The following is a 17020-nucleotide window of genomic DNA, read 5'->3' as shown; positions in this document are numbered from 1 at the left end:
CTCATTTCATAGGTGTATGCCTACTATATCCAGGCATTGCATATTTGGCTGTAAACAAACAGAGCACTCCATATTGTTACGTTAATTGTAAACATCGACAACTAACAACAAAATATGCTGTATTACTTTTACTTAATTTTTGTTGATTATTTTTATCGAATTTATTGTGCTTGAGTTTTTACTCATTAAGTACATAAAATTTCCATAATTCCTTAAAAGTGAATGGAGTCTATGTAATAAAGAACAAATATTAAAGAGAATAAAAAAACTGGCTGATTTATTGCTTTACAACATTTTCGTAGAAAATAATTTATTTCTTTGTCTACATAAATATATTATTCTATATAATTTTATTATTTTAAATAACAAGGATGAAAAAAGCCACGTTTCCTTAATTACATACATAATTAACAACAACAATAATTATTATTAGTTCTAAGCCGTCATTGGTGAGTATTAGGACAGGTTCTTCTTTTATCCATTTACAGGACTTTATATTGAAGTCTCTAATCAACTATTGCTAGATAGACAGTCGTGTCTCCTTATCAATGCTGTTTCCCCCTCTCTTACACGTGATTTGAAAGGTGTTAAAACAATAGTCATGGCATCTTGAGCACAAGCCATGGAAGTTGCCCTCGAGTACGGTACACCCAGTAATCATATCCAAGTTTTGTAAAGACGATCACAATTAATATTGCAAGTAAAACACAAAGTAATTTTAAAAAAGTTTCCTGAACTTCTCCTGAGGGAGCTGGTGCACATAATATTTGCGGATTTAAGCTCATAATCTATAAAAAAAATAAGAAAAAACGGTTAATGTACCAATTATATACATTAATTTGTGTTCATAAAGACAGAGAAATAAAATAATATGCAATAAATAAGTTGAGATATTGCAAAAATAGAGACTTACCACTTTACTCCTTTACTGATCATGGGATCAAACGTCAAGCAATATTAAGTACTACAAAATATTTTATTATAATTAATTTACATAAATTATAAGCTACAAATTTTTGGTATGTTATAAAACTATGGAGGCATACATAAATGATCGAAACCGAACCAAATAGTAATTAAATATTGTAAAATAATAAGTAAAAGGTACTCTAATGACTTATCACTGACCAAAATTGTCTCATTCATGCGAGTATTATATCCATTTTACATGGTAATTGATGATTAAGGATACAAAGATAATAACTAAAATGATTATTTCGTAATTTATTCAAAATTGATCGATTCAAAACCTCTAGCTACTATTTTCGAACTTATATTCGTATTCAAGGTATCTTTGATTGTTGCATATGGAACAAAATCAAATTTTTTCTAACTTAATTAATGAAAAATGCACCATTTCAATCATGAATCATGAAAAATGTTTTCAATCTATTGAGCTTGTTCACTTAAAATATATTTAAGCAATGTAAGTCATTTGAATGAACTCATCAAATTAATGAATTCTATAACATGAATTAACAAATTAAAATCATATTTCAATTCCCGTCAAAAGTTAATAATTGTATTAAAATGGAATTATAATAATGTTAATATCCTTAATGTGATGAGGGCATCAAAAGGCTTGGAGGTCGAGGAGAAAATGAACGTCGTTCATACATTTTCGCTAATTGTTTTATCCTTTACTATTCTTCTCCAGATACATGTTTTAAACAAGACCATTGTTAAAACAAAGTATCGGAACCACTACTTAGTAGTCTATTTTTGACCATAACTAGATGACTACAAAAATACTTTTTGTAACCGCTAGAAGCGCTCAAGGCACCATGAGTTACTCTATAACTAACTATGCGACCTCATAAATCCCTCAAGTGGACGATAAATTACATACGTACCAAAAAAAGCTAACTAAATTTGGAGGAGGCAAAAAATATAAAAGCCCCTGCGCTTTTAATATTGGGGGTTATACTCTCTATCACTGCATTATCGACTCAATATATAATGATTTTTATTTAACATGTATTTCTTAAAATAATTCCTACGTCTAAATATTTATAAAAAATAAAATAATTTTTGGAGAGATTCCCCATATTCTGTTTCGAGTGTTGGACACATCATCTTGTCTTGAATTTCTTAAATAAAAACTGTGACTAGATTTACACTTCTCTCTGTACTTTCATTCAAGGAGGGTAGATTCTTGTTGACAGTTTTTTTTTATAATTTTGGTATTCAAAATAAATGGTCATTAGTGTACATTAAGCAAGTCTCATTTTAACTAATGCAGATTAGGTAAAAGTCACGAGTAATTTGTGACAAAGACTGTTACTCTAGGTCTTTGACCAGGCCAATGCCATGAGAGAAAACTCGGGCCTTCCATTACTGACATTACTGATTGCCTGGGCCTATCATGCATATCTCTTGCCTGATCCTCCATTTCCTTAGCCACAGTCCATTATTATATAGGGCAATAGGTATAGATCATCTGTGCACTGCATAGACTACTTTGTTTGAAGTATTTGACAAAATTTTACTACGGATTGGAAAACTATACATATATGTACAAATAACCTAACTTAATCAAAAAGTAATTTGATGAAATAATTATTCAAATTTACAGGAAAAAAAAGTTTGTGCTCTAATTTTATTTTGTTCGCAAAAGTCTAAAATAAAGTAAATTCATATTTTGACTTTAAACTATATGTTCAATAAATAAAACGGCCTACACTTATAAGTTATAAGTATATGGGGGGACTTTCGCTGAAAAAAAGTGATATGTAGGAACGTATATAATTTTATAAATAATTACTTTTTCATTTTGTAACTGTCCGTCAGAGTTTGGACCACAGATGAGACGAGTTTTATCTCTAACTTTCTCGATAAGGATCTATAATTATGAAAATAAATTTAATTAGAAAAGTTTGGATATCTACATGTACAAAGTTTCCAAAAGCTATTGATCAAATTACCGGAACTTGGATATGTATTAAAATTAACGCAACCTCATTTGTACACTTACCACATCTGTAATTTGACTTCTACAACTACATATCCAGGGATTTCCAGAGAGCTCGACCACAGTAGTAATTCTGACCAACCTTTGTGACATATCATAGGATATCTACAAGAGGAAAAAGAGAGGAATTAAAATATTGAATTATAGGTTTTTGTTCTTGTGTACATACTAAAATGCATGCATTATCATTGCTAAAAGCCATATTAGGATAATAGATAATATATGTTAATGTATCCATCGATGCATTGATAAAGTTTATTAGGATTGCAAAATACAATAGTGCATTGTTGTTGATTTGAATTTACGGCAATGATTGTTCATAGTTGTACAATTCATGTATCCCGGTCCTTTTTGATAATGCTTGAAGCCTTAATATTCGTTTCGGCATAGGTACATATATAATTTATTAAACAGAATAAATATGCATAAAGTTACTTCGTTATTACTTCAGAACTACTCTCGGAACGTAATCTCAATTACTCTACATTCTCCATCATTCTATTAAAAAAGGAGGAGGTTTCGTGAAAACAAGAGTACGAAAAGACTTACGACTCGTTTCCCTATTTTTGGTGTTGTTTTGTATACTTTGTTACCATCTTAGAGACATATTTTTTTTTTTTTAAATTAGGAAGTTGTCGCAAGAACCAACGTTAAACATTTATTGAAAATATTGCTATGCATTCCCTTCTGTTATTCTGAGCATTTTATTATATTATTAAGAATCAATTGTTTTTTCAACAAACTTTCTATTGTTTTAAAGAAATTACTTTTTAGACAAAATTCAGAAAACCACTTATAAATAATTGTTTGCATCTAGAATATTGATTTTTTGAACTCAAATTAATTCTTTTAAGCTGTAGATTTTTCTGATATAAAAATTCGAATATTCCAAAAGTTGAAGAATTGTTCAGCCCTTTCTTATTTAATAGGAAAGGTTGAGAAATACAATGAAGATCACATTGTGATTAAACATTTTATAAAAATGGCTTACTTGTAAACATGATGTGCGTTTTTTCCATTCGCAACCTCGACTTAAAAAAACAACAACTTATTATTCTTACTAGTTGAAGTTTTGACACACTAAGTTATATTCGGACAATTGAACCGGTTGGAATTTTCTAAAAACGTTAAGTTTGCCACATAAATCAAAGAAGGTCAACTGACAAAAATAAATGAAGAGATAATTTTGTTTACTCCAAAAAGTGACTCATGGTCCTGATTTTCTTTCATAAACAATAGTACGCTTCTCCCACAATGCCTACTTTCTTTTGAAAGAAAACTTTTTTTTTAGATCCAAACCTTTGAGACACCTTCAAAATTGTATCCTTAGGATAAATACTGCAAGTCATTGTTATTTGCAGCTAATATAGAGAAGAATATGCTGTGAATGAGTAAACCCCAATAATGATTTTAACCCTCGCAATCTAAACTAATAAATTAGCTTTAATGTCGTTTGAAGACAGCAGCTATATTTAAATTACTCAAGTCAACAAAAAGTAACGATTAAATCTGGTATCGAGTATTTTCGATTTGATTTTTTGAGTATTTTACCATTTTTATTGGTTTTATACAACTTTGGAGAAAGAAAAGATATGGAATCCACTTGAAAGGACGTTTATTCTTGCACAATGTTATGCCAATTTCAAATATGCACTTATATTTTACATGCAATTATTCAATCTTGAAAAAAACGCAAATTGAAAGTTTCAGTGATAATAAATTAAATTCTTGAAATAGAAAACTAACTAATGTGTCATTTTCTCTCTTCCAAATAAGAAATACGAAGAGTATCTTCGGTTTGAATAAAATTATAATAAAATAATAAATTGCGTGCACACACATGATAAATGTGGCAATCCCCCTTAAGCCATTTTTGTAGGAAAGTATATCGGGAATATTTTTGTTTATATTGCTACAAAACTATATAAATGAAATTGATGATATTTACTTAATTAAAACCGCAAATAATAATAATTTACAAAAAAAAATAACTGCGAAAGATTGAATCCACAAATGAAGAACCAGGAATGAGTAAGGGCACACTATAATTTCAAAATTTACGATGTGACACTAAAAGGTATAGGTAGAAAATATACTTAAATTTTAAAATAAATAGTTCTAAACTCTAATTAAGGAAGTCTTCTAGTTCTTTAAAAAAAAAAAAAAGATATGTCCATTTAATTTTAAAAATGGACTGAAGTTGCAAAAATATTATTCAATTCAAATATATTTATTTGAACGTTAAAATAAAATAAATTGATTTTGTATTTTGATTTCCCCTGAATTGCAACAACATATTTGTATAAGTGTATTAATAATCCAATTATGATTAACTATGATTTATTGCAAAAAAAATCAGTTGTATGCAATTGTGAACTACGAATATAATATACAAATTAAGGATGGGATTGAAGGAGACACTCGGAAGTTTTCCTCAATTGGCATTTTTTATAAATGTTGCATGTTTGAGCGTGTATAATTTATTTCAAAACTTGTTCACTGGTGCAAAAAAGGAAGTTATCTTATACTTTTTGTAGATACATTTTTTGGTATGTGCCCAAAGTATAATAGTTATTATTATTATTATTATATATATATATATATATATTTCAATAAAACACTCAAATATATTTATTATTTATTCTGAATAAATGAACAAGTTACTTGGAAGAAATCAAGGATTTTAAAGTGGTGGATATTAGCTGACATAAAGAGTATATGACGTCACACTTTTTGTTCTTCTTACATTCACAGTTTTAGAACTTCTTTAATTAGCATTTAAATCTTATTTACACTTATTGGATAATAATAAGTAAACCAATCAACTTATTTGATTTTGTATATGTTAAAATAATTAATACTAAACCTTTATACATGGACATTAAATAATATTCAGTAATACCTTCACCTATGAGTTGAATTTGTTCCTCCTAGAAATAGCTTCTAAGTCAAAGCAATTTCCATTCATTTTTTTTTTAATAAGCTTGAAGTGGTTCTAGCGCCTCTTCACCAACTCTCAACACGCATATATCTCAAAAAGTTGTATGGTCTGGCACTCGTAATTCAAGGTATTATAGTATCTCTGTGTATACCATTAGCAATTGCTGACTTCATTGCATCAGGCTAAAGATTTTAATCTACTAAACCCTTATTATGCCCAACTGTCAATTGCAATCCCTTTGTAGTCTGTATGTTTTTCTTTCTCAGTGGATATTACACATAAAAAAGAGATTTAACAATCAAAATGTTGATAATTCAATATGAAGATTTAAATTTGAATTTTGAGTACCCTTTGTAAGATTATTTGATGGTTCAAAGCAGATAAATATGTGAATATTTAATTATATTGTACAATGTACAACTATTGTATTTTAATCATTAGTATTTTCCTTATTATAGCCCATATATTATCGTAGGATGTAAACAGAAAACTGAATTTTAAGGCCATTTCAGATGTAGAAAATTTAATTGTATTTACCTAGTTTTTTGTTATAAAATAACAATTATCCAATTTTAATGAAAGGTTTGAACTTTACAAACAAAGAAAAAAGGTTATATTTTTATTTTTATGGTCCAGGAAATATAATTAGGCATTTTTCTATCTGATCTAAATAATAAAAAAAATATTTGCAAGTTTGCAAAAAAAAAAAATATTAATAAAAGATCCTAATGAAGTCACCTAATAAATCCTGGGATACTTTAGTTTAATAAACAGGTTGGAACATCGCTCTTTCTTGCACAAGATACTAGACGGAAGAGTCATTATTAATATGGGATTGACCATGATGTTGTGTATATAATGTATTTCTTATTAGTAAATGATATAGTTTATATAATGTAATTGTGTACGTAAAGAAAATAATCACTTGTCATCATTATGGGATTGTTTGTAACATAATAAAGAACACCAAAAAGTTAGGTTGTTAGTTTACGTCTTATGAGTCTGGTTAGGAGGATAATCCAAATTTTTAAATCAGCCGATTTTGTTGAAAAAAAAGTAATTATAAACGGCTTATAAATGTCTTAATATGGCATTTAAAGGATGAAACTTTGCAAACATAATTTTTTATCAATAAACACTAAAAAATCGTTTAATCCAAAAGAAATAATTGTTCACCCTAAAAATTCGAATCGGAATTCTCAACTTTTGACTCGAAAGTTACTTCAGCGCATCTTCTTTATGTCACTCAAGTCTGTCGGGTCATATTAATCCAGTCATCAATTTGAGTAAATTTATCTTATTCGTAGTGATCATAATTATGATATTATAAAATTTACTTTTTTTTTTTTTGTATTAGAATAGAAACAACATTAAATAATTTACTTTTACAAAATTTAATGTATTCCAAAATTTCGAAAAATGTATATTTATAACTATTTGCCAACACACTTTGAAAAATAATAAGATATGTTCAATGACATACATAGAAATAGGCAAATAATTAGCAAAACAAAAATACTTCAAAGAATTATATATTCCCCTATTGATATTTGCATCGGTATTTGTGTATTTTTATTGTTTTTGCAAATCTGTGAACATATGTCCTATACATATGGGTCCGACCCTATTATGATGATCTCTTTTCACTTAACTGTACTCCTTGGTGGCCTATTTTTGATTGTGACTTGTTTATATAGCCTCCAATGTCGAAGTTTTATCAATTATTGGCCTGTCCAGAAAAAAAAGAATATTCATACATTCATTATTAATTGTATTTATGAAATACATAAGTGTTTTTCCTTATGAATGCTATATTTTTACTCATAACTTAATGATTTCATCACGATCTACATTATATTTGGAAGAATAATAATTTGTTTATTTAATCCCTTGATTGACAGCTTCATAACATCCGTGAGCTTCCCCAAAGTGTTAACAATTTTAATCCACATATTCAATATGTAAATAAAAATAGATGCCTGTAAAAATTGTAAAAAACCATGATATTTTCATATTTTTCAATAAAACGTTTTTACGTATGTCATAGCTTCTATAACAAAACAAAACTCGTAGACGGGTTATTCTTGATGCAATGATTAAACAAAACAGACAAATTCAATCAACAAACTACCTTTTAAAGGATTGTTAATCATTATAAAATTTGATTGTTTATGCCTCTACTAAAATGGCTGACTTTCATTTGCATGGCGTTACTAAAATAAAATATACAATATATTACATTGTCAACTGTCGATTCTTCTTCTTCTATTTCTCTTTTTAGGGTTTTGAGCCACTATGACAAGTTTAAAGTCTCTTGTAAGACTGTGAACTATTCTCAACAATTATTCAATGAAAATTTTATAATGGGGAGGACTAACCACAACCTGATGGCCTCTCCACGTAAAAGTTGCGAGATACAATAAACATAGCTATGTGTAATATGCAGATTACTCAATAGAAATATAAAAACAATGAAAAATAATTCATAACATTCACTTCTTATTTTATATAACTTAACATACTTAATCCTTTGACAGAACATTGAATGGATAAGTTATTATCATGAATATATATTTTTTAAATAGCTCTTAAAATTTATTTAGCTTTAAATTTTTGTGAGAATATCAGATTGCTTTATTGATCTGGGTTGTAAAACAGGTCATTTTGGTTAATAATAAACAAAGAATACATTATGTTCAAATAGGTTCTCATCGAATCTAAAGGAGAGAGATGAATGTATGAAGGTCAATGAAAAAGTTAGGGTGAAAAGAATTATCCTAGAAATACCATATGAATATTAATACTAAATTGCTTAAAATGTTAATAGTTAATATTCTCTGAAACATAAGAAAAGTTCCCTATAACAGTTATTTGGTGAACAATTTCGATAAATAAATTTGGAAAAACAATACACTCTGAAAATTAATTATATAATCAATTTTTATTTGCTGCTGCCGCTATTCAGCAAACGGAGGTGGAAGAATTAATGAATAGTACCAATAAAAAAATAAAAAATTGGTCATGCCTTCTGTCACAAAGTATACATTATCGCATGGAAAATGTTATCCGTATTCATGATAAATTTTGTTAAAGAAAAGAGGAATAATGTTCAGGAAAGTAATATATGGATAAACTTTGATAAGAAAAATTATACTACTGAATTATAAAAGAAACACATCAAAATTGCATGAGCATTGTGAATATATCATAATTGTAAATGAAATCTAAGTATTTTTTGTAATGTTGTTTCCCCATTTTCCCCCGGTCATTTATATTTGAGTATAATTGTTACAAACCGTTATTGACCTTATTATTGATATCATTTCACGAAAGGTTTCCAAAATATTCCGAGTTTTATTGTGTAGCTATGTTTGTTATGACAACTAATGTATTTGTTTTATTTTTCCTGTTCCATCCCCTATAGCGTATCCCATAATGCTATATCCCATCAATGAGTTTTACCCCTAAACATCCATTACTCATTTCATATATTTACCTACAAAAATGTATTTTATTTTTTTAAACTAATTATTTAATATCCTTAAGACACATAAATAGAGCTCTATTTTTTAATTAAAACGATATGATACAATGATAATCTTATATTAAACTATTATGACAAGAGTTGTACCTACAAAATAAATTGGACAAGTTCTCAATATAGGTATGTACAATGTAGGAAATAAAATATATTTGTTCTTATCCTATGTTTAGCGGTTTTTAAAAGAAATATATATAGAAGGGTAATTGTATCAGAAGATGATGCCCTCAATTCTTTAAAAGTAACTTTAACTTCTCCTCTTACACAAATTTCTTTCCTTATTAGTTTTACATTAACCTTATATTACTTCAAGGATATAATTTTATGTAAACACTTGTATTATGGGCACACACAAAAATTAAGAGTCTTCCTCTAGTTCATTAGTAGTTTGAAGAATGTTGTATGTATCAGGAATACATAGGCCAGACTTAAACACTGTAAGCTTGGTACACATTTTTTCTTTTCAAAATTGTTGTCAACTTGGTAGCATGTATTTTATATACTTAACTTTTAAAGTACGAAAATGCAGAAAAATATTAAATTGGGATGTTGTCATACACCATAATTTTTGACAAGGGCATAAGTAGAACATATTAAAGCAATCCTTAATTAGAGAAACGTCATCAATCAAGATGCGATAACCAAAAAAGCTTCTATAAAAGACAAAACTTGCCTTCATTAGCTGTTCTCCATGATAAGAAGTCAGTGGATTAGCGAGTCAAGAGTCCGTTACTCCCCCCACTTATGGAGAAAGAAATAACAATGACAAGTTACGTAATTATGGTATTATCCCCCCTCCCACACACACACTTGTAAATTGATTCCGGTGTCTATGTCATCGATAATATATAAGTAGTTATGAGCTAAACAGGCAACATAATATTTTTAGGTTGCTTCTAAATTTGTTTTAACTTATTTGATACAAATAATCGAATAATAAAAATAGTCTCCATAGGATAATTGGGTAGAGTCAGAATCCGGTGAGAGATTAAACCGTGAATTAGATATTGAAGGTATTCATAGAATGAATAGCCTAATCTTGCAAACAAGATCCATTAAATTCTTTCGGAAGATAGAGTTTAGAAGCACAGATGTTAAACATACAGATTTGCATATCCTTGTTACATTAATATGCCCAGCATTGGCAGAATTTACTTACAAGAAGGGGTGGGAGCAAATTATAAAATAGTGACGTAATAGTAACGCAATCTTGCAAATTTTTATTATAAAGTATTACACTGAATCTAAAAAAGTCAAAAGACGGCAGATAGCTCTTTGGTCCCCAATAGTTTCGGCGCCGCTAAATATGACTGAGTTAAGAGGGAGTTTATATATATATAACGTATATCTCTCATTTTTTCCTTGAAAAATTACAGGATTCTCTATCTCAAAGAATAGCAAAATTACAGGATTCTCCATCTCAAAGAATAGCAAAATTAGAGAGCCTTTTTAAAGTTCGTTTAAGGAGGAAAGTATAATTATGAAGGAGTTTAAGTTCCTAACGTTTCTAATTAAATCGCTAGAGCTCCCCAAATAAATGTAAATACTTAAATAATCTATTTAGAGAGTGGGAACCCAAAGCTTTCAGTACCATTTAATTATCCCCCTTATTTTTAATTAAGAGATTTATTTAAACAAACAAATTACAGCTCAAACAAACATAAAGAGGTTTTATTTTATCCATATCTCTAAGTGTAAAAATATCGGAACACCAACAAAAAAGGAAACGCGTATGCCATCTCCTCCACTCTGATGTCGATGCCAAGAAGTACACTACAGTTCTATGCAGCCGAGAAGAACCAAAGCTTCTGCAGCAACAATATGGCTGAATTCTGGCCTTCTCTTCTAGTCCTTCCTACAGCCCTGACCTCAAACCCATGGACTTTGTAGTTTTAGGAGTCTTACAGAAAAAAATCTATCACATTTCTTATCCAAATTTGGATTCACTACGAACTGCAATCATGACAGCATAATACGCCACGTCTACATTGTCCAGAGTTGGTAATCTGTTTGCCGGTGTGTCAACGTTGAACAAAAAATGTAACTAAAAATAGTAGCTAAGCATATCACAAATGGGTTTTGAATTGTATTTTCTTGATTCCATAAAAATTCACATTTTTCAAATTAAGTCATGCTACTAAAATTTTTGTGTCCCCACACTGTATTGATAACAGTTATATAAATATTTGGGGGAAGCTCCATGAAACAACAAAGTAAGTTTCAATAAATATTTATCATTTAATTCAACAGTAAATAAATATAATGCAGTCATTTTATTTCTGATTTTAGGCCTTTAGAATGTTACCCAATCTTGATGCTAAAAAATATTTGTTGTATATATGTATAGAACAAACATATACGAGTATAATACGTTCTAATTGCATTGAATAGCAACAAAACAATGAAAAATATAAATATTTGGCACTCTAATCAATCAAACATTGTAACTGTGTCAAATGAAGCCATACGCATAATTAGAAAAAATAAGTGTTGTCGTCATTGAAAGCAATCATAATGATACATAAATGTTTTCAAATTTAATTATATGTTTTTACTCCTTACTGTTTCTAATTTGTTATTCCTAGCACTGAAGCTTAATCCGAGTTTCATCTCCAAAATCTTCTCTGGAAGACTCTCCAATTTATTATCATTTATCGTCAAGTTATCGACTTCATCATAATTTTGCTCAATGACGTCGAGAATTTCAAAAGCAGAACCATTGATCTGTAAATAAAATAAGAATTATCCCAACAAATAAGACTGGCCAGCAGTTATTATAATTTTTTTGGTATTATTTGACATATTTATTTAATTTTGAATAGTGAAAGACAAGTAAACTCCACAAAGGTCGGTTTTGTGTTCAGTTTTTTTAAAAATACGATTAGCTAATTTCCACCTATAAGGAAAAACATTAACTCGAATCTCAGTAGTTGATATCGTTTTTAATAACTGTGACAAAATATATATATATATATTGGCTGCTATATGATAATTGTAATTATCAAAAAGTGGGGATTTCTATGTCCCACTTCTGTGCAGCCCATGTATACATAAAGAATAAAATAAAACCAAATTATTAACACAAAGGAAGAAAAAATTATTTATTTATATGATTTTATTACATATGAAGAACAAGAATAATATTGAAATGCAACATTCAACTCTATTAAATCGAATTTAAAAAAAGATGTACGAGTATGCACATATACATAATGAGGCTCCTAAATTTATTTTGAGCCTTTAATTTACTCATTTAATGCATTGTCTATTTTGTAGTGCGTAATTTGGTTTAAATAATATCCAAAAAGTTATTGAAGTCTATTTTTGTTTATAAAAAATAACACTAATAAAATTTACGAGTATTAATGTAAGAGTTAACATCCGTAGGGTACTTAACTTTATTTATTTTATTTCTGTTACTCATAGATGTCAAAAATGTATATGCATTTTTGAAAACTCATTATTTAATGTAAATCTATACTTGTAGGTAAAAAATGACTGAATAAGTAGATAAAAAGTATCATTTTTTTTACTAAAAACAGAAGTATCAGAATGCAAATAATTTTTACTAGTTGTGACAAGTACAGCTTATATTAATAAAGCAAAGTTTGTCTGCAGAACTATCCTTTTTTACAACGAGTGTGTATAGTACAGTTCAGAGCGCAATATCAAAAAAGAAAGGAAAAGGAGAGTACATATATTTGGGGTTGTAAATCTGGTGTATTTTCTTAGCATACGAATTTTGTTGATGATGGCAGCCTAAACAATATGTATAATTTTATCAAGCTGTTATCTTTATTCATTCATTATTTAGGATAGAACGTCCAAGTATAGAGTAACTACGTGTGAGTGTTCTCATTAAAAAACGGGAATAACACTGAATATTTATTGAGGAGACTTATATTATACAGGATCATTCAGGTAAATCCGGAGTACCTTTAATTGCAGCCTGATCAATGAGGGAAGCTAGAAGAGGTTTATATTTGATTTATAAGTTATAACAATACAAAAGAAAAAATATATTGAATGTGTTTGCCCTTTTGGCTAATCATTCAATCAATACGAGGCCTATAGGATTTGCAGGCCTTGACCACGTCCCCAGAGGAAAATTTGTTTTCCAGTAGTCAATGATGGAGGCCTTCAAGGAGTCGTTGTTGTTGTGTGAATTGGTAGAGACTTTCCTCTCTAACTCCTTCTAAAAGAAGTAATCCATGGGAAAGAAAGAGGGCCGGGTGGGGGGGTATCAAAATTATACCTTCATTTCTTTAAATAAGTTTTGGGGCTTGTGGGCCTTGTCAAAGGGGGCTGAGTTTTATTGAAACAGGAACAAAACACCATAAGCCTCAGCTTTCATCCAATATATAACTTGCTCATACAGGAGTACACAGTACGTTTAGGGACCCACCCCCTCCTTTGGCTCAAAGAAGATGGAGGCCGTTGCTTTCAATTACCCCAGAGATCCCAATACTGCCTGGAAACTTTGTTTTAAAGACGTGGCGGACAATAACTCTCTCTGTGCCCAACCATCTGTCGTTCTAGATGTCGCAAATCTGTCGACAGTCCATTATTTCACATCTAAATAAAAGATGATTCAGTTATCATAGGACTTCAAATCGTTCAGCAATGTTTTCTCGTGGGGAGCCCAGATGGCCTTCTTTTTGTCTGTAAGGATACGTCTTTTGTAGAAGCAGTATGACGTTATCCTCAGGTCGATATTTATAGCTCTGGAGACTGTTGCACGGCTTACTTGGCGCTTTTTGTAAATAACATTAATCAGAGTTGCAGAAGATGACTTCAAGGAGTGTTTCAAGCCTACAAGGAATATGGGAGTGTGTTATTTATAACTCCAGGACTTGGGGGCTTATCTCTTATACACCCGCTCCTCCTTCTTGTGGTTGTAGACGTCGTAAACTGTGCTTTTAAGATATCTAAGCATCTTTTTGCTGTATGCTAGACTGTGTCACGCACAAGAAAGTTCGATGATGGCGTTCCTTCGGGTCTCCTACATCGTAAATACTTGTTTGGAATTAAAATTTGTGCAACTAACTGAAATCTATTGCTTAATCTCTCACTTTAAAATTGAAATAACGGAGTTAAATACTTTCCTTATTGTTCAGGATTTAGTTAAGGATGGTCCGGATTTACCTGAACTCTATATTAATAAAAACAAGTTTGTCTGTTGGTCGACATCTAACAACTCCGGGTACTAACGCTAGCTAATAATAAAAACAAATCCCCCTCTGCAAATATGTACAACTTAAATGAAAAAAAAATATATAAAGAGAGTGTAATTGATACTAACCAAATTTCCAGATATGTCCACACTCCTCGTATGTTTAGGGAGTTTAGGAAAGAAATTGAGACCATTATCGGCACAATTGACTTGAACAGAGTAAGTACGATCTGTTGAATGAACCATCTTCTCTTGAACGGAGAGTAATGCGCAAGTGCATCCCACATCCGAGGGGCAAGATGGATTGACAAATTTTGAATAGTATTCCATCACTAGGAGTATATTTCCATTGTAGTTGGAATTATCATAGTGACATTGTACGGATTCCTGGTCCGAAATGGCATTGGTCTTTAAGTTCCAATCGTATATCCATGACAGTTCAGGTGAGCATTGAAATTTGTTCTCTGAAAAAAAAAAAAAAAATATATATATATATATTTAAGATTACTCAACAAATGGCGCATTTTTGAAAATAATAAGGCAAAAAAATGACTTGAGTCACAGTAGTGGCACTCAGCATAGGTACTCGTAGATAAGGAAATACTTAACGTAATGTCATAAGGCATAAAAATTTATGTGTTCCTATAGAGGCAAAGTTTTTTCATAAATGCTAAGGCTAATAATAGACTAAGATACAAATAATACTTTATTATTGGATGAATATCAACCTGGTCATAAAAAGACGTTATAAAACATAAATGTTCTCCTCCAGTGTTAATAACATAAAACGTTGGTATATTAATGTTTCTAAAGTATTAATGTAGTTTTATTTAGACATATAGATTAAGGTGTCCCATAAAATTAAAATTAATTTTTCAAAAATGAATACCCTCCATTTTTCTTTATTTGATCTCAGCTACTCAAATATGAAGAAAAAAAATCTCTAAGACAGGTGCCAACGAGACCTTAAAGTCAATTCGATGATTTGATCTTGGGGTGGACTGATAAATTTGCATTCAAATAAAGATTAAAGAAAAAGTACTTATCATAATTGTATTTTAATTCGTTTTTACAATTAGTAAATAAATGTGTGTCTGTTGTGTAAAACTTTGGCTTGTCAAATTTGAAGTATCTCCAAGTAATTCAGTAAGACGTGTTCCAACTTTCATCGGTCCACCCTACTCTATATAAAGTGATATTGTTTTGTTTATCGTTCAAAATTGATAAAAAACTGATATATTGATACAAACTCTAGAGATATTGTTTGTATATTTAGTGAGATACATATCATGCAGGTGGAATAGTTGTGATTTTTTAATTTTCGCATATCATCTTTAATTTCTTATTGACATCGATCATGTGCATGAATTGCATGAGGTTGCATGAATTTGTTTATCACTTCATATAAGAAAAAGTTCCGAGAAATTTACGCTTTAATAATGAACGAATCATCATCTAGTGGGTAACATAGCATTAAATGCATTGAAAAAAGATTTGGCTTCAAAAGCAATTAGAAGAAATACAATTATTTATATAACAAGCAATGATGGAGGTGGCATTCTTAAACGGCCAGCCGTTCCAAAAGTTGAGAACTTAATTTTCGGAACTTTGAAGAGGTACACATTCCTTCTTCAAGGAATTCATATTTGTCCTGGTTCTCGCCTTATGGTGGTTATAGTACTGAAAGATAATTAGATATTAGTATTGCCTTTTCTCACGTAGACGATACCTTTCCAATAAGGAAAGCCCATGAAAGGGATAGGGGAATTAAAGGAGTTGTAAGAGGGTTAAGAGCCCAACGTAAAGACGAGTCTGGAAATCCTATTGTATTTGAAGAGAAAATAACTATTCACCCTCCCCAAGTGGATGTTATGTATTTAAAAGTTTCGTCGAAATTGTAAAACCTGCAACAGAGATTGATTTTATTGATGGAAGATTAAAGGGCCTTAATGAAGGGAATTTTGTTCTTGGATTGATACCAAAACCTCATCTTACAGGATTTATAGGTTTTAGAGGTTTAAAGACCCGGATTAGCTACGCAAATCAGTCAATTACATGTGCAAAGTGTTACGAAACAGGTCACTTTGCAATAAATTGTATCAATCAGTTTGTGAAATGGGGAGATTATCCTAAGTCAGTTAAGGAAGTTTTATTCAAAGACAATGCAATTGATAACAATAAAAAAAAAAGTGGAAAAATTGATAAAGCTTCCATTATTGTTGACATGACTAAAGATAACACAGATAATGTGGTAGATTCAGATGGGAGGAGAAATACAACTAGTGAAGAAAACATTCCAGAAAATGAAATAATAATCACTTGTACTGACCAAGAAGAGAACCCCCTTAAGCAATTGAGGAGCTCCCATTAAATGACGGGTGGTTTTTTTCTATT

General features: G+C 30.0%; 1 protein-coding gene across 3 annotated transcripts in view; it reads right to left on the bottom strand.

Annotated features, from left to right (window-relative positions):
- Window positions 1–276: 276 nt before the first annotated feature.
- Window positions 277–17020, bottom strand: part of LOC121128224 (protein singed wings 2) — a 49621-nt gene continuing 32877 nt past the window's right edge. For all 3 annotated transcript variants that reach the window (XM_040723808.2, XM_040723800.2, XM_040723815.2), the window contains 5 exons: window positions 14756–15090; window positions 12016–12177; window positions 2975–3076; window positions 2765–2842; window positions 277–788 (listed from right to left, as the gene is read on the bottom strand). In XM_040723808.2, the coding sequence (XP_040579742.1) occupies window positions 600–788; window positions 2765–2842; window positions 2975–3076; window positions 12016–12177; window positions 14756–15090 (866 nt within the window). In that variant the 3' untranslated portion in view covers window positions 277–599. The remainder of the gene's footprint in view (window positions 789–2764; window positions 2843–2974; window positions 3077–12015; window positions 12178–14755; window positions 15091–17020) is intronic.

The sequence above is a fragment of the Lepeophtheirus salmonis genome, chromosome 1 (assembly GCF_016086655.4).
Source record: "Lepeophtheirus salmonis chromosome 1, UVic_Lsal_1.4, whole genome shotgun sequence".
NCBI classification, from domain to species: domain Eukaryota; kingdom Metazoa; phylum Arthropoda; class Copepoda; order Siphonostomatoida; family Caligidae; genus Lepeophtheirus; species Lepeophtheirus salmonis.
This window is presented reverse-complemented; position numbering and strand designations above follow the sequence as displayed.